The 19,492-nt window shown below is 37.7% G+C and overlaps 1 protein-coding gene across 2 annotated transcripts in view; it reads right to left on the bottom strand.

Moving 5' to 3' along the window:
* The window catches only part of prex2 (phosphatidylinositol-3,4,5-trisphosphate-dependent Rac exchange factor 2), a 512,388-nt gene that overhangs the window by 26,467 nt on the left and 466,429 nt on the right, over positions 1-19,492 (bottom strand). For both annotated transcript variants that reach the window (XM_039754613.1, XM_039754614.1), the window contains exons 36-37: positions 11,952-12,018; positions 11,646-11,836 (exon numbers count right to left, since the gene is read on the bottom strand). In XM_039754613.1, coding sequence (XP_039610547.1) covers positions 11,646-11,836; positions 11,952-12,018 — 258 coding nt within the window. The remainder of the gene's footprint in view (positions 1-11,645; positions 11,837-11,951; positions 12,019-19,492) is intronic.

Genomic DNA, 19,492 nt, shown 5'->3' with positions numbered 1-19,492 from the left:
AACAGATTTAAACCTTACATATGAAACAAAGAGAGGCCACACTACTGGATGATTGCTCGGCTGAACAGTACAAACTGCATATTCTATAATTTGGTTTAAAGGATCAGTAAGCTGAGAGTGTAGTATAAAATATTCATCCAGTATTATTTTACTTTACTTTCCAATAGACCATATTTTAAATTGGATGTCATTTCTTTGTGAAGCTTTTTAGAAGTTAACTAAGTGAACTCCATATAATCGCAATGCAAGCTACAAAGGGTTGTTACAGATATACTTGCAAATACAATATAATAAAACTCTGCACTATAACCAGCAGCGATATGACCTGCACATCAGAGCACCTAATCCACCTGAAACTAAGCAGGTTTGGGCCTGGCCGGTACCTGCATGGGAGACCATCTAGGAAATGCTTGAGTTGCTGCTGGAAGTGGTGTTGAAGAGGCCAGCAGAGGGTGCCCTGTGGTGTGTGTGTGGAGCCCAATGCCCCAGTGCACTGATGGGAACACTGTACTGTAAAAACTTGTGTCAATCTTTCAATGAGACATAAAACTGAAGTTATTACTCTGTTTGGTGAAAAAATGATCCCTGGGCATTTTTCGAAGACTGTAGGGCCTTTCCCAATGTTTTGGTTAAATTGCTCACCACGGCCTGGTCATTCTTGCCCCCGACTAATCCCCTCTGTTTATTTCGCTACTTATCTCTCTCACCCCTTCACCACCTAATAGTGAATGTGTGGTGAGTGTACTGATGCAAAAATGGCTGCAGTCCCATTATCCAGCTGTATGATACACATTGATGGTGGATGAAGTAGTTCCCCTCTCACTATGTACACTATATTGAGTAAGTTATAAAAGCGCAAATATAATGAATTATTATTACAGTAAACTATAACATTAAACTAACCAGTATGCAAATGACTATGACATATCATAATGTAATTTATAAAACTTGCTTAGACACTACAGTCCACATCCACTGACACTACTGCTTAGGCAGTTATGGGCCATCTGCTCTGTTTAGCTAGAAGACCAACATGCAGATGACAACACTAGCAAAATGCTGTAAATGCAAACAAAGCTTGATGGTAGGATATTCATAATTGTTTAATAATTGGGGTGCTTCAATAACTTGTGTGAAACAAATACTCACAAAGCACTTTTATCTTCACTGATCTCTAGAACAAACCCCAATACAGACAAACTCGACTCTGACCATGGCCCCCACATTCTAACGTGGGCCCCTAGGCCAGGATCTCTGGCGGGCCCTTCACCTAGGGTTAAGGAAAACATGATTCCCAATAGGAATCTTAAACTTTTTTTGATATTGGTTTTAGTTTTCAAAATATTTTATGCTTAAGTTGATGCTGTAGGATCAATTCTTGCTTTGTGTTCATACGTTTTGTTTGGGCATAATATCTACTCATCCTGCGCTGGGCCCCTGTGATCCCGGGCCCCCTTGCCAAAGCCCAGTCAGCCCCACCCCCCCACCTTGTGGGGGCCATGACTCTGACAGAGATCAGACTGGGGGAAGGTCAAGCTAGAAACTGGGAAATATAATGCAGTAGCACAAACCAATGCACCACCCCCAGATCACTAATATGTGTTATGTATTTATAATATAAATTTGATTTTTGGTATTATTCTGTTGCTTTTTATTTAAGAGCAATGATGATGTATCAGTTTTTTTTGTTGGAACAGAAAAACTAAAACTGAACTTAAAACATTTCTGCAGGGGTGCCCAATGTGTCGATCACGATCGACCGGTAGATTGCAAAGGTAGTGCAGGTAGATTGTGTTGCATTCAAAAAAATTTTTTTTAAATGTTAGTCTATCATATATCCTTCCTATGGCATTTGCCACTTGATTGACATACAGGGCGGCCAGTCTGAGATCTCCTTTCTTCTAATACACTGGTCATCCCGCACACACGATCAAACGCGCGAGCTACTGCAAAACTCCGGCTATCTAAGTGATCTAGTTAGCCTTCCAATTTATATCGACTAAAGAAGGGATTTTAAAAAAAATTGTTTGGGGAAGGTAAGGGCTGGATGTGGAATTGGAAGAGGATTTTTTTCTCTCACAACGTCACAATTGAAGTGCCTTTGTCTGATCTGTCAATCTATCATTGCTATTCCATAGAAGGAAAATGTGGAAAGGCATTTTGGAACTGTTCATAAAAACTATGAAACTAATGTCCTTCCAAAAAGCAATCTGACAAAGAGAAAGGAGAGGGAACTAAAATCGCAGTTAATTGGACAGCTGTCATTTTTCACTCGACTGAATTCAAAAGCTCCTTGCCTGCATTATTTGGCTCTATTTATTTATGCGAGATAGCCTTTTCCCACATGACGATTATTAAATCCAAATACTGTAGTGACCAAAAATGTATTGAATTGTTATTGTGCCATAAAGGTTATTCAATTATGCAAGGTACGACAACATATATTTTATGTATAAAGTATACTAAGTATATATATATATATATATATATATATATATATATATATATATATATATATATATATATATATATATAATTTTTAATGTAGGTAGATCATGTCGACCTGGTCATTTTAATAGTAGCTCGCAAGCCGAAAAAGTGTGGGCACCCCTGCATTTCTGCTATATTTATTGATTTTGTTCATAAGGTGTGTTATCCTGAGCCAGTCAAATTACAGAAAACCACAAGTTGGGGATAAAATCTAAAATAGCTGGTTCTAGCATTTCATTTACTGCCATGCACATTATTTGCTCTTTGGACTGACCTGTATCTGACGAGTTTCACTTGGCTACTGCCAAAGGTTAATAAAGAACCCTAAAGAATCTCAGATGTCATTCTTGAAGTTGATTTTGAATTATGATTCAGATAGTTTACTCACCAGCACTTGACCAAAATGTCAGTCAGGCATAAGAAACAAGAAAAAATTGTTTGTATTAACCATGATAACAAGAAACAAATAGGTTTGACATTTACCCCCTTTTGCTTATAATTTGTCAAACTGCCACATGCTGAAAGGTAAACTATAAATGTAGCATGTACTAAGATGCAAGAAAAATTAATATACAAGGAGAAACACTTGTTTTTTCCAGCCTTATTCAAAATAATTTGAAGGATGGGAAAAGTAAAATAAAGCGTAAAGAGAGAATGATACTTCATATACAATCTGGAGATCACACTGGTACATGCTTGGGATTCAAGGTAAGCTGGCAAAGCTTTATGTCTTTTGTGCCATAATGTAATCCTAAACAACGCAGGGATATCTGGGGTGTGCCCACTGTAAGCTTAAAATTGTGTCTGTACCTCAATGTATTTGATGAGTAGTTGATATACATGAAAATACTTCTTGACTTAATAGTGACAATAAAATTATGAAGAAATAAATAAAACCAATTCCTTATAAGTGGTTTGGTGATGATATAATATCTGTTGCCCATATTTTATAAAAGGACATTAAAAGACAACAGGGAACCAATTCTCACTTTTTGAAAATTGATCAATGTTTACCCAACACCTTTTTAAGGAAATTATATAACTAAAAATAAAAATGCCCTCTTCTTTACAGCTGTATTCTCACTTTTAACTATAAATGGAGGCCATTCTCTCCCTGCCTTACCTCCCTTAAACAAGCATGGTGCAAATTGTTCTTTGCAAAAAAGGATAAAAAATACATCATGTTCAAACTTAGTGTGAATTCACATTCAGTTCCTTGCTCAAATATTCCCTCTCCTCTTGTACTGGGTAGGCACAATAAAACAGAAAAATATATCTTTATATTAAAGTCACATTCGTTTTATAAGTAGGAATTCAGTGTGCGTAAAGATAGGATAGTCAGTGCTTTGTGACAGCCATTTTCCATTCAGTGAACTAAAAGAGCACCACACTTCAGCCCAGGTCATGACCACACTGCAGTTCTCCCATATATCTGAGGCCAAAGTTATGATAACAACTGGCAAGTAAACTGTGCTGCTGGTATAAAGCAATCTTTATACACGATACGCTACTGTGGCCGTTCGTTTGTCTGTCCAGGATTTTAAATCACCTGTAACTCACAAACTGTTTCACCTATTGACCTGACATTTGGTACACATATACTATGTGGCGTCTACTATCTGCTTTCAGGGTGATGATTGACCTCCAAGGTTATTACTCTTTTTATTATTTTTTTATTTTATTGTAGAATCTACTCTCGGCAGCGGCCAGCAGGGTGGCTGTGCGGCACATGTGTACGGGTGCCATTTTCATCCCTACCACCTTCGCCATCACTTCCCTACCTCTTCATATCTTAAATCATTCTTGAGGCAGATTGAAGATTTAAGTGCCAGATTAAGTGAAAAATTGAAGAAAACATACTAAGTAAGTGCAACACAAATACTGACTTAATCAGTTTTAACGCAAAAAGATGCTGATGAAAGAAGAGAAGAAGCGGACCACTAGGGTGGAGAAAAGAAGAGCTGCTCAGGAAGCAGCAAGCGCATCAACCACTGAGCAAACGAATGCTAAACATACAGAGACAGTATGAAAACTAGGAATGCTCAAGTCAAGTGTATTCACTGCACGATCACTGTACGTTATTGAGCAGTGCGCTGTTACTGGTACTTACATGTTTCAAGTACACCACAATCCCAATTTACACACACTTTATTGCAAAATATGATTGTTGATGTGCTTCTAACTATAATATTTTTAAAAACATAGTATGCAATGAAAGTAAAACAGGCTTTGTACGCACACTATCCAATGGGTGACTTTAAAGGTGCAGAACCTTCAATTTAGCAAAAATTTCCAAAATGGAGACAAGAGCTACAGAAACATGATGTAAGCCATAAAAAATGAGACATATTACAAGCCGCAGTAGCTTTACATCCGACCTCTGACCCTGATGGATCATGTCAATTAGAACAGCATGCATATGATAACAGAACAAGATTATTATATGGGAACTGTTTGAAAAACATAAGGCCATATTGCACCACAATGACTTTCAAAATAAAAGGGTACTGCAAGAAAAGAAGCCATTGACTGCAGGGGTGGTCTTCACACCATCTAAAAAAACACTAGCAGAACTTGCAGATGCTCCATGAAGGAAAGAAATGACTTGAAAAAACAGTTTGGTAATGTATTTTACTATTTACAATAACTCGTTTATAAAAAGAAGGACCTGCAGCTCATATGTGACATATTGACAGGCAATGCGAATTGATATATCAAGCCTGACAAGCATTACAAAGAAGTATGCATTTTATTAAGTGAAAAAAAGTAAAAAAACACCCACTTTGGCACAAAACGAATGACTCTGGCAGTCAGAAACAAGACAGTTCTTCTCACTGAGGTCAATGATTTATTATCATTTTACTTCAGACCACATCAGATCATACAAATTATCACAAAACACCCAGTTGCTGCATAAATTTAGATGTAGATTTAAACTCAGCATGTTCCTTCCATCCATCCATTATCCAACCCGCTATATCCTAACTACAGGGTCACGGGGGTCTACTGGAGCCAATCCCAGGGTGCAAGGCAGGAAACAAACCCCGGGAAGGGCGCCAGCCCACCCCAGGGCATACACACACACACTAGGGACGATTTAGGATGGCCAATGCACTTAACCTGCATGTCTTTGGACTGTGAGAGGAAACCGGAGCACCTGGAAGAAAACCCACATAGACACGGGGAGAACATGCAAACTCCATGCAGAGAAGACCCGGGAAACAAACCCGGGCGTCCTAACTGCGAACCACCGTGCCGCCCCAACTCAGTATGTTATTTACTGAAATGTCTGCATCTTTTATTCCTTAAGAAGAGCACTGATATGTCTCAAATACATAAACCTGGGAATCCTCATCATCTTATCTTCTTTTCTGCTGTGCATCTTAGTGATGCTCAGAGCTAGGTCATCTGGAGCTTTGAGTGCCTGGTAAGGTCTCCCTTGACAAATAGGTTTGGGCTAAAGGTTCAGCCAAAAAAATGGTTTGAAGAACCAGTGTTCCCTGCCTGGGATAGGCTTACTAGGACCCACTTCTTGAGCCAGGCCCAGAAGTGTCATTTGCTAGCGAGCACCTAGGGGTCAGGCAACCCACATAACCTAGCCTGGCTCAGCCTGTGGTGCCACATGCAAGACAAAGACTAAGGTGCAGGTGTCATGTCAGTTTAGTGGTGGGCAAAGCTGCGATAGACCTAGACGGAACAGACACTTGCAATGGAGACTGGTTTTGGGGACTTTAAAATATTGGTCATGGTGAAACTGATCGTGAAGATGGGAACTATTTTAGTACATCATGTGAAAAACGCATACTTATCATGGATTGTTACAAGCAGCATGAAAACTTAAAAAGCTTGACAAATTAAAAAAAGAACCATTTAGTGCTTTAGATTAGAAGTTAATGCCTTTAATGTCAGAGGTTTTCACAACAGAAAATAATAAAGCAGAAAGAGACGCATAAGAACAAGAGAAACCAAGGCTGTTACCACTTCTTAATAACTTCACTTGAAAATGAATATACATAACTCCAATTCATGATATCCACAAACATGTACTGAAGGGAAAACAAACTTATAGTCCACAGGCATTTTAGCACATTCTAAGTCTCATTGTAAGGCTGATTCATCTGCAGCATTGAACAGATTCAACTGTAGCCTCAGGGGGTCCCAATACTAAGTCTGAGAACCACTGACTTAATGTATACTGTAAGCACTCTTCATGTGCCAATATGCCAACAACTTTTAACGACACACCAACACTACAAATAATAAGCAAAGAATAAAAATGACACCAAAATAAATATCACCCCAAATGTAGGATAACATGAAGAAGGCCAAAATACACAAGGGCATGCGAGTTTATTAATTAAATAAAGCAGACCCCAAAGAAGGTTAAAGAAATAAAGAAATGCAAAGGCAACAAATAAAATGAATAGACAACAAACCACCTTGCCTGAACCTACTTATATAGGCTTAAAGTCCTGCCTGCCAGATAACACGACTCACCCATGTGCCAAATGTAATGTGCCATGGCACGCACTCCTTTTTTCCCATTCCTCTTCTACTTGTGAATGTCTCCCTCTTTTTTTCTCTCGAGCCATTACTCTTTCTTTCAGTCCTAGTCTTTGTCAAAGTCTTCCTCCTGACTGCACATATAATGAGCCTCAGATGGGAAGTGTCTTTTAAATTCATCCCAGTTTAATTTCTAGCTAAGCCTCAGAAAAACTTGCAGGGTCAAGGGCAGGTTACAGGTTTAACAAGGACACTAGGTGGTAGCTCCATCACAAGATTAAGGTCCCAGCAACCCTGAGCCTTAACGTGTTGGGTCTCATGGGGAGCTTCTCATCTGTCTGTACTCTTTCAAGGACATATTTCAGCCTAGATTACCCACACCCCTCTTTATTTCCTCCTTCTTATGCCCAACAAAAGTTTGAGTTATTTGGCATTTTATTATCACAAAAAGTCACCTTGCATGTTCAGCTAATTTTAAAACACTGGTATTAAATTTTTGGGTTGCTGAAGCAGAAAAGCAAATTGAACATATTTAACAAAATGGTAAAACAGTTTCTTTTCCAGCTTTGGGGATGCTCGAAGCAATTATATCTTGTAAAGTCATGATGAAATGTGTAAGCTAAATGAGGGGTGTTTGACAAGAAATGTTGGCACTTTTCATGCTCACAGCATGTTGTCTTTAAGTCAGTAGTTTCTTTACCACTGGTTAACAATATTTTTTTCTGTTTCAGTAACTGAACACCACCATGATATAAACCTCTTGCTGTTTCTGCATATATTGAGCTGTGTATTATTTTAGGTGTGAACAATGTAACAAAATGAAAAGATGTCTTTGCAATCTATTTGTTAAATGTGTACTTTTTGAACTGACACTGGATAATGAGCACACATACACTTTTACAAATGTCACATTTTAAGCAGGGAAATAGAATCAGTATAGGGCTTTTTTATTGTTGAAGTAGAACATACATGGAAGTAGACATCTCAGAAAAATAAAAAGTGCTTAATTAAAGGGGATAATGTACATCATTTTAATTGTGGTTTAGTCTACAATTGAAATACTATATATATGTTAAATAGTGAATACTTTACAATGAGTGGGCCCAGTGATGTCAAAGTAGCTTTCTATATTCCAAAAATGTTTTTTAAATTTAGTTTGCTAACTCAATACATTTTTTTTTTTGTTCTGTGACTGCATTGAGTTCGAATCTATTAAAAAATACTTGGTGCGGTGGGGGAACTACACTTATTATAATATTATTATCTAATGATATCTATCCATCCATCCATTTCTCAACCAGCTGAATCCAAACACAGGGTCACGGGGGTCCGCTGGAGCCAATCCCAGCCAACACAGGGCAGGAACCAATCCTAGGCAGGGTGTCAACCCACCGCAGCATCTAATGATAATATGATCTAATAATATTGTACAGTATATGAGGGAGACGACATGTGAATTCGGAGGTAACACCAATATGCTTCTTGGAACTTTTATTTTTATTTTTAATCTTATCACAAATCCCCTTAATGTCCTCCTGTTGTCAGGGCTACAAAACACACTACTAAAATAAAAAAAAATCAATGCGCCTATGACCTGCTCTAGCCTTTCTTTCACACTGTCTCTAACTTATGCTGATCTCTCCAATCCACTAAATCTTTTGAACTCGTTGAAATCCTCTTGCAGAAGTGTGAGCTCTGCACTCTAAGCCATACCTCTTTATTGCTGAGCAGCTTCCTAACATTATACAAGATATAAAATCTCAGTACGAATACAAAACTAGTATTATCCATACTGTTTAACAGTGTTTTTCATGACATTAAAATATCAATAAGTTGAAGTTTAGCAAATCTAGTTTTGAGAATTATTCACTTGAGTTTCCATGCTAAAGACACGTAAGAAAAATAACACATCCTGCTCAGCTCAGGGTCACAAAATACCACAGTTAGTTTAGAATGTTACTGGTATACAGTGGCTTTTTGTGCTTGACATATATAACACATATTGCCTTACAAAGGCAAAACGGTATTTTGAAAACTTCGGCCACCTTTCCCAGACACTGTTCTCTGTCTTCCATTCTAAATGGTACACAACCATTACCACTTGCACTACTAGATTTAGGGATTCAGATTTGACTCATCAGACCCCTGTGACCCTATTCGGATTTAGCGGGTTGGAAATGGATGGATGGATGAGATTTGACTCATGGTGGCGCAGTGGTAGCGCTGCTGCCTCGTAGTAAGGAGACCTGGGTTCGCTTCCCAGATCCTACCTGCGTGGAGTTTGCATGTTCTCCCCATGTCGGTTTCCTCCCACAGTCCAAAGACATGCAGGTTAGGTGCATTGGCGATCCTAAATTGTCCCTAGTGTGTGCTTGGGGTGTGTGTGCCCTGCGGTGGGCTGGCGCCCTGCCCAGGGATTTGCTCCCGCCTTGCGCCCTGTGTTGGCTGGGATTGTCTCCAGCAGACCCCCATGACCCTGTGTTAGGATACAGCGGGTTGGATGACTGACTGCCTATAAAACCAACTCAACAGCCACTTATACTTGTAACTGCATGAGTGTTTCTTGCTCATATTGTACCAATTTGTGATGTTATCTACATTGTATGCTGTCATATATGCAAGCTTTGGGAGTATGCCTCTGGCTCTGGTCAGGTAAATATGGTGAAGAAGCACAGTTGGTAGCACCTTTTGTCTTTGTTTTCCTAGAATGGAGTACAAGGAGAATCTGGATACATGAAATCACTTCAGCCCTGCCCTTTCATATAACAGCACAAATAACCAGACGTTGACGTTCATTCTGGACACTGCTCCCATAGAGACAAGTTAGGAGACATCCTTATTTTGTAGCTTGCTTATATTTCTGCTGTTTATTTTTCTGTATGTCCCATTAAACAGGGTTTACCATGAGTGATATCCAAACAATTTCACACCTATCTACCTGTCTTGTTTCCACAATGCATTGTATATTATTTGTGCTCTACAATTATTACTTATTTTTGGAAGATATGCAAGTAAGAATTGAATTGTACCGTGTGCACATGTGAACTTCAAGTACCTTGTACTATACTGAGGCCTCTGCACTAGTCATAATATCACCAAACACTTTCATTGTCCTAAAGGCTATGATGACAATAAACTGAGTTGAATATTAAATAAATGCAATGCTAACTCAACAACAAATAAACTAATCCTAAATTATAATAAAAATAATAAACCTATAACGATGACTCCAGACTTCTTTATATCATTAGTATTTACAGAAATAAACCACCAACAAGAGATGGGGCAGCCACAAAAAACACAAACATTTTGTGAAATGATAAATTTTCCCTTTAGGGCAATTAATAAACTAACTAACCATATATATAGTTATACAGTATATATAGTCAGACATGCGCGCCTGAGGATCACCTTTCTGGCTCATACAGAGGGTACTGTCACTAACCGTATTGTCTCTTTCTGTTCGCGCAGCACAGAGAAGATGCCCAGAAAGGACAACTGACTCTGTCCCCTCTGGTCGGAGGACCATAAATTCGAGGTGCTCTCGGAAGGAGGCATCTCATTTGGATGAAAGCTCCAACCAGAATTTGCACAGGGCATTATATCCCCCAGAGCACTAGGTGGCAGCGCCTCCGCCAGGCTGCAGTGGTGCCTTGAAGTCCCGCAGGGAAATATGGGATTTAGAGTGTTGTACAGCTGGGTTCCATGGGGGCCACCAGAGGGTCCTGCAGGAACTGTTGAGCCCTTTATTGCAACATTTCCGCTAAACCCAGAAGTGCAGCAGGAAGGGAATTAAGGGACACCTGGAGCACTTCCGGGTGCTCTATAAAAGGAGCCACCTCACTCCATTCGGGGAGGCAAAGTTGGGAGGAAGGGAGACAAAGCTTTCCAGGAGGAGTGGAGGTGGAAGGAAAGAGAAAGAAAAGAAAGAAAAAAAATGTGATGAGTGCTCTTTTGCTGTTTTATTGTGCTTTGACCTGTGCAGAGCAGATGGGAAATGAAGAAAAGCATTTCCCACAAGAAAAAAATAAAAAACATGTGCGCTGAACTTGTGTCCTGTGTCTGTCTGTATCGGGTTTGGCATAATTCTACATTTAGAATTGTCATTGCATATGCTTATTTTGGCAAAGGACATTTCCTTATCTTACTCTCTTTGTTCAATAAACAAAAGTTCAATTTAAGCCATTTAAAAATGTCACTGGGACAAAAAAACAAAACAGACGTCAAAGGTTTCCCACCTTGGCCATGATGTTTGAGCCATCATTGTGCACTCAGGCCCAGTCCCTGTTTGACTTTGACCCAAGGCCTACTATGGATATATTTTTAGTGATTAGTCAGAACTATGCTATTCAAAACCAGCCTACCGTGGTTTTTTGTTCTAAATGAGAAAATACTGTGGTAAAATTAGCTTACTGCAATTAGCTTAGGACTGGGACTTAGGGTCTGTTGCAAAACAAGTCAATTTATAGCAGGAGACATTAGTTCACAGAGGCAATCATATACAATTTCTTGCAGTCTTTCACGATAACATAAAGACTAACCTGGGACTGGTAAGAACATAGGAGAACATAACAATTCACTTCATAAAGTCTTCAGATATGTTCCCACACCCCAGCCATTAGGTGTGAAATGCATGAAAAAGGCTTTCTTACCGATGTACTCCGCTGTTGCACATAACAACGTGGCACGCTCCCAGACGGTTACACAATTCTAATGCCACTGAGAGCAGACCAACACCTGAGGCGCCACACGCAGTGTATTGGCAAGCAGCTGTTCGCTTTGAGCTGATAAAACTTTCTATTAGTCGGTAGAGTTCATCCAGTGCATTTAGGGGACGCATAAGCTGTGTGGAAGGAAATGAAACATTATTAATGTAGGTATATACAGTATATGATGAAGTACAGCTGCATTTAAAATACGCTATAGAATCAACATAAAAGCAAGTTTATACATGATACCTTGTCTATTAGTGCAGCTTTAGAAGTGGAGCTGGGAGACAAGTTTGATTTGTCCAGATGGAAGGCCCTGTTAATTAAAAAAAAACAGTATCATCATAAATATACTTCATAACCCTAAGAAACAATAAGTAACATACAGTAATACCAATCCCATACCATACAGTAGCATTTTCTAAGCCTGCCTAATCCTGAGCAGGGTTGGAGCCAATCCCAGCAGGCACAGGGTGCAAGGAACAATCCCTGGACAGGGGGCCAGCCCATTGCAGGGTGAACACATGCTCACATCACAAACACACACACACACACTAGGGACAATTTAGCATTTGCCAATCAACCTAACCTGCTTGTCTTTGTAATGTTCTATTTTTTAAACTGTTCTCCAGTTCAGAGTTTCTTGCTGTTGTGATGTAAGATTTTGCATATAACTTGATAAATGTTTTGTATATCTTTATTCATAATTTAGGCAAAGCAATGTAATTTAGTGTTACTTTGGTGAGAGGCATTCGTGTTTGCATCCACCCCCAAACCCCCCTTTACGACTAAGTCTCTATGTAATTTTACGACAGGATTTGGGGGATGTGCCTTAAACCAGTTTGGTGAGTTTTTCTTTGCCCCCGCAAGTAGGCTATAGTGTACTTTAACATATGGTTTTGGGGCACGTGTTAAGATGTTCTATTTCCCCTATTGGTCTGAGGTATGGCTGTTTGGAATTGGCTTGACTCAGAGGCCTTTAAGTACCATGATGTCCTATTGGCTGTAGGGGTTGGACAGAAAACCCATAAATTTGCTTGCTTTATCTCACTCTCTCTCTCTCTCTTACTAACCAACATATGATGAAGAAGACCATCACACCATGAACTGAAGACAACACAATGAAGAGCACAGCTCAGCAGCCATATTGAACAGACATGAGGCTGAAAGCTGAGCACCAATGATGCCTTAACTAGAGACACTTTAAGTAATTACAAGTCTGTGTGCCACCTGAAACAACACATCACCATTTAATCAGGTTGTATGGTTGCCAATATTCAAATGTACTTTGCATATTGTTATTATTTATGAATATTATCAATAATACATTATTTTATGGGTAACTTAACTCCTGCTTGTTGTTTTACTACATCTAATTGCCAGAGGTTATAGATATAGAGGGGAAGGTGGGAATACGTTATATACAATAATACCTTATAAACAGTGGGAAGTCTGTGAGATTTAAGTATTCTGACAAAGGCTACATATTACTAATACATAAGGGAAAAGTAGAGCAATATTTTACTCTACCAAGATAAAACACTTGCAAACAGTAGATTAATTTAACCTGCACTCCTTTGAGATGTGTAAGAACAACCAGACAACCAGGAGAAAAACACACAAAGATGCAGGGAGAACAAACAAATGTAATACCAGCAGTGCCAGGCTGAGATTTGAAGCTGGGACTTTGGAGCTAAGAGACAGCAACAGTAAAAACTACACTGCATGAATACAGTTGCTTTTAGCTTTATGCAGGGAGGTCACTTTTCATACAAAACAATTTAATTTAAATTGGACAAATTTCAATAGTTTTCAAAACAAATATTTCCAGTTTTTCTGAAAAAAAGAGTAAAAATGTAATTTGCTTTCTTTAAAAATCCTAATGCTTGTATATTACTTTATGATGCTGTAAACTGAAAGTGGATGGGTAGAGGAATATTTTTTCTTCAAATAAAACTGTTGATAAGTCTGCAAAGACTTTTATTATTAAGTCTTGATTATACTTTGTACTCTGATTTGCAAGACCACAAGGATTTTATAGTTCATCCACCACACTTCTACGTAAACCCTCAATGCACAACTATCAATGAAATCTCTGGAACTATCTTCGTAAGTTTGTTTGCAAAGCTGTTTTAGTTCACAGATTCAAATTCAGCTGGTGAACCAACCTCCAGCTACACTTTAAAATTATGGTTCATACGGTGGCAGTCATGTATTTGTCTGTCTTTGTCTTATCATAGTTTGTACTGATGAATACTCCAATTGTTTTTAATAACTGCATATGGTACTTTGTGCATACAGTACACAAAGTACATACAACAACACTAGCATGTTGAATTACCTGGATAGTATGCACTATACAAATTTGGCCATCCATACATCTTTTCATTGATCCCACTTAAGACAGCCATAGGGCTGCAGAGAGCCTGAGCCCATCCAGACAGTCAGGTGCATGGAAGGAACCGATTCTAAATAGAACAGCACTCTGTTGCAAGGCACACTCACACATACATGCACAGCAGGACAGTTTAAACTTAACTGCTAACACTGAAAAGCTCATCTACATATTTGGAAAATGTTTACAAATCCACACAGACAGTGACTAGAATCCAAATCTAGTTTACATGAATTGAGAACCAGTAGTGATATTCTATGCAGCACCATGTCCACCTACGTAAATGATATGGGATTTGGGGGATTCGGGTGGTGTACTTTAATGACTGTTATTTGAGGGTGAAGTATATAATTGTTAAGGATCCAATTTTGTCTTAAATCAAGTAAGCATTGAAAGGGCTTATAACTTATACGTTTGAAATAATAGTAGCAAAATCTTCTTTCTACAATGCAGGAAAATGGATAAGATGGGATAATTCAACAAGCCCATTGTCAAATGAGATAAAAAAAACCAGGCCATTCAATTACCCATTTTTGAAAATGCACATACAGCATTTGGAGTGTGGATGCAGGAAGGAAGAGATTAACCTGCCATTGAATAGGGAAGGGGTTCTCCATACAAAGTTATTTTCTCACCCTAGCCTATGTGAAGAAAGCAGAATCCTTGAAACAGTCTGACATGAATTTTACAAGAACACATAAATAAAAAAGTTGGGCACACCAACCCTGAATCAAACCAGGACCCCAAGGACTGTGAGGTGTCCATCCAACCTGCTGTGCCATCATGCTGCTTGTTGTATCCTTTATTTTATATAATGTCTACCTATAGTTAAGACTGCATTCAAACAGTTGGAGCACCAGCAGTTAAGTGGCTCAATCAGAGTCAAACTGAGATCTTCTCTTTTAAAAAAGTTTTGAACAGATCCTCTAAGCGAGAATTTGATGTTTTCCAATTTCAAATAGCACAGAACATCACTTATCCACTGAATTATAAAAGTAGGGTTGGGGTTCTTTCAGTTGAGAAAGATAGGTCTCCATGCTTGTAGTGTGGTATAGGCAATTACAACCAATTTGTCCTTCTCCACTTTAAGCCGATCTGTGAGTCCACCAAACACAGTTGTTAATGGGTTATGGATTGTGACACCAAGGCTGTTGAATGATTGAATATTTTGTGCATATGGAGCTAGAGTGTATTCTATGCATGGCTGCCTTACACTCCTTTTCTGAAATATTAAGTGAAAGATCCTTTCCCCACTGTACCCTAGGATCTTTGAAAGGAAGAGACTTTAATATGTTTTTATACATTATTGAGATGCTGTCTAAATCTTCAAGGCTGACCACTATTTCTTCTGGAATAGAAATGGGTGGGAGGTGTGGAAAATTAGGTAGGTTCCTTTTAGCAAAGTTTCTGATTTGAAAGTAGTTAAAACATGTGTTGATGGGAAGTTATATTTGAAGCATAATTGTTCATAAGATGCAAAGACATCATTTATATACAATTGTCTAAGTGTTTTATTCCCGGACATTTTCCAAAGAATAAATATCTTTTAGGTTTGAGAGAGTAGAAATAGGTGATTATCATGTAGAGGTGCAACGGATAAAAGCTTTTCTGAATTTGTTCCATATTTTAAGTGATTGATGGACAACTGATTTAAAGAGGAGCTGTTTCATTTCTTTTGCTATCAAGAGGGTAAATTCTGATTACAGAACGTCTTTGCCTATAAAGTGCTGCATTTGAAGACTTGGCGTATTTTTGATCTATTCGGGTAATTTTGTTGATTAACTGTGATACCTTTTTGGTCTCCATTTATTTTTATAGGAAAGTTATGAAATTACCTGTCCTCTTAAAAAATCCTTCAGAGTTTCCCAGAGTACTCCTGCAGAGACCTCTGACTATGCATTTGTCTCAAAAAAATAATTAATTTGTTTGGAGTGAATTCTGTAAAGTTCTCATCTGCTAAAGACAGGTGGTTAAGACATAATAGCATCATACTTGCAAGATTTGATAGATGGCAAAAAATTATTATCAATAACGAAATATACATTCTTGAGGAACTATGATGTACCGGTGAGAAGAAAGAATATTCTCGAGTTTGGATTTAAGATTCTCCATTGATCTGAGTTATTATCCATTACAAGCTGTGTGACTGCTTCTGTGGAATTTGGTGTTAGACACTGTAGTTAAATACCTATCTCTAGCTATTATAGTTTTATGAGTGTCCATATTGGATTTAGATGCAAATACATACTGGTAAAATCTCTGTCTTCCACATTAGGTTCATAAGTATTTATTTATTTATTTTTATTTTTTATTAATTTTATTACAATCCATACAAAAAAATCAAGTTTTTATAAAGAGAAAAATTAAGTTAAGAACAGATCGATCCCCACCCCTGAGAGAGAGAGCAAGCCAAACGGCGTTAAATTTAAGGCTTGTAAACATACCTAAATTAATAAATTCTCTGTGCTTTATGAAATTATTTTAAAATATTACTGATTAGATCCTGCCATGTTTTGAAAAAAGTCTGTACAGATCCTCTAACTGAGTATTTGATTTTTTCCAACTTCAAATAATATAACACATCGGTTTCCCACTGACTTAAAACAGGAGAGTTTGGGTTCTTCCAGTTTATGAGAATACGTCTGTAGTTAATGCAATCACAATTGGTTTGTCTTTCTCCCCTTTAAGCCCCTCTGGAAGAACCCCAAACACAGCTGTTAATGGGTTAGGAGGGATTATGAGTCCAAGGCTATCTGAAAGGTAATTAAAAATGTTTGTCCAGAATAATGTTAATTTGGTGCAGGACCAGAACATGTGACCTAGTGAGGCTGGGACTTGGTTGCAACGTTCGCAGGTTGGATCATGCCCTGGAAACATTTTGGAAAGTTTTAGTCGAAACAGATGTGCTCGATATGTAATTTTGAGTTGTATAATTGTATGCTTTGCGCATATGGAGCTCGAGTGAATTCTCTGCATTGCTACTTTCCACTCCTTTTCTGATATATTAATTGAGAGATCTTTTTCCCAGTGTCCTCTTGGATCTTTAAAAGGAGGGATTGTAAAATGATTTTATATATTGTAGAGATGGAGTCTAAGTCCTTGAGATTGAGCAATATTTTTTCCAGCATGGATGAGGGTGCAAGATGAGGAAAATCTGAAGGTTTTGTTTAACAAAGTTTCTGATTTGAAGATAGTGAAAGAAATGTGTAGCTGGAATGTTAAATTTGGAATGTAATTGTTCATAGGATGCAAAGACGTTGTCTATATAAAGATCTCTAAGCAAGTTAATTCCAAATTTTTCCAGATATTAAAAACTGCATATGTTTGTGAAGGTTGAAAGAGATGGTTCTCTTGCAGAGGTGCCACAGATAGAAGCTTCTCCATCTTAAAATGCTTTCTACATTGGTTCCAGATTCTAAGTGAGTGGAGCACAATTGGGTTATTTGTATATTGCCGATAACGTGTGTTTATTGGAGCACAGAGCAAGGAATACAAAGAAGTACTGCAGGATTTTACTTCTATTGCGGACCAAGCCTGTGTATGTTCTTCTACTTGTGTCCAGGTTCTTATTGCCTGTATATTTGCTGCCCAGTAATAAAACTGGAAGTTAGGTAGAGCCATGCTGCCTTCTGCCTTTTGTCTTTGTAAGGTCGCTCTTTTGATGCGTGGATGTTTTGAATTCCAAATAAATGAGGTTATTGTCGAATCTAATTGCCTAAAAAATTATTTATTGATGTATATTGGGAAGTTTTGAAATAAAAAAAGGAGCTTAGGAAGAATATTCATCTTAACAGTGTTAATTCTTCCAGCTAGTGTGAGATGAAGGGTTGACCATCTATGCAAGTCTTGTTTAATTTTTCCATGCAGACGGCGAAATTTTGTTGATATAGAGCTTTATGTTTACTTGTAATGTTTACCCCGAGGTATTTAAACTGTTCTGCAATGATAAAAGGTAGGGTATCTAATCTAATATTATATGCTTGAAAATTCACTGGAAAGAGTACACTTTTATTCAGATCAATTCTGAGATCTTTTGAAATTCTGTGAGTGCTGCTAAGACTGCAAGCACAGAATGTTCTGGGTCTGATATATACAGTACCATATCATCTGCATATAATGAGATTTTCTGTTCCAGTCCTTCTCTACTAATCCCCTTTATCTGATCAGTATTTCGACAATGTATTGCCAGTGGTTCAATGGCAATCGCAAACAGCAGTGGTGACAAGGGGCAGGTATTTATTAAAATTACTTTAGATTTGAATAAATTACCCATCACCATGACATATCATCCTTCAGTATCAGATAATACGTCTGATGCTACAAATGAGATTGTTTTACATATTAGTACTCCCATATCTCTAGTTATCTTTGTATAGCCAATCTAACTTCTTTAAAATCGAAACTGGTCCTTACTTATTAAATGAGTCTCCTGTAAAAATACTATGTTGGCATTTAGGCTTGTTAGGTGAGAAAATACTTTTTCTCTTTAGATCGTGATTGAAACCTTTGACATTCCAGCTTTCAAAGTTCACTGTTTGGTCACAGAGACACTGCTTCTGAACTTTGGAGGACATTTTGAAATCTTAAATAAAAGTAGCGTGTTGTTATTTTATAAGTAAAATCTTAACCATTTTAAAATTATTTACCTTCAATGATTGGGAAACATACCAAATAAAGCAGAAGTCGCCTATATTTCTTTATAATGAAAACTAATAGTGGTTTAAAAATGTACTGAGGCAGTGCGGTAGACTGAAGATGGTTTGATACAGATACATTTGCTGCATAGCCTGTGGGCTAAACAAGGATGTTTAGAGACAACTGAAAAGTTTTATTAAATTGATCAATGAAGTTAAGAGTTCTATATCTTCTCTGCTAAGTACATTTTATTTTCAAGCTTAATCATTTCTTCAATTACTTTTGATGCCATATACAGTAAATGTTCACACATTCCCAATCTATATTTCACTATCATTGCAGGGTAATGCACACAGATTCGTATTTATTAGATAAATCTGTGCTATAAAAAATGTAGTAATGACTCAATTTATTTTCTACTCCCAAAGGAAAGACCCAGCATGTCTTCAGTCTAAATGAGAAAACCCACTGTCAAGCAAGTTTGTGCTCTACAAGCTTTATTGGAGTGGAAGCACATTACAAAAGATCCCAGAGATTCAATACTGAATGTTTTTCAGGCAAAAATATAACAAAAAAACTTTATTGTCATTTTGATTTCAATTTATTACATATATATTTTGCAGACTTTTTTAAACTATTACATGTTTTTCTAAGAGAAAGCTGTTCTTGATTATGACAGTGAAAACCAAACAATCAGAACATAATAAAAGTACAAAGCTGACTATATTCACAATTCTCGGATTACATCTTGAATGCACTT

This window comes from Polypterus senegalus, chromosome 5 (genome assembly GCF_016835505.1).
Source record: "Polypterus senegalus isolate Bchr_013 chromosome 5, ASM1683550v1, whole genome shotgun sequence".
NCBI classification, from domain to species: Eukaryota; Metazoa; Chordata; class Cladistia; order Polypteriformes; family Polypteridae; genus Polypterus; species Polypterus senegalus.
The sequence above is the reverse complement of the archived record's forward strand: the minus strand, read 5'-3'. Positions and strand labels throughout refer to the sequence as shown.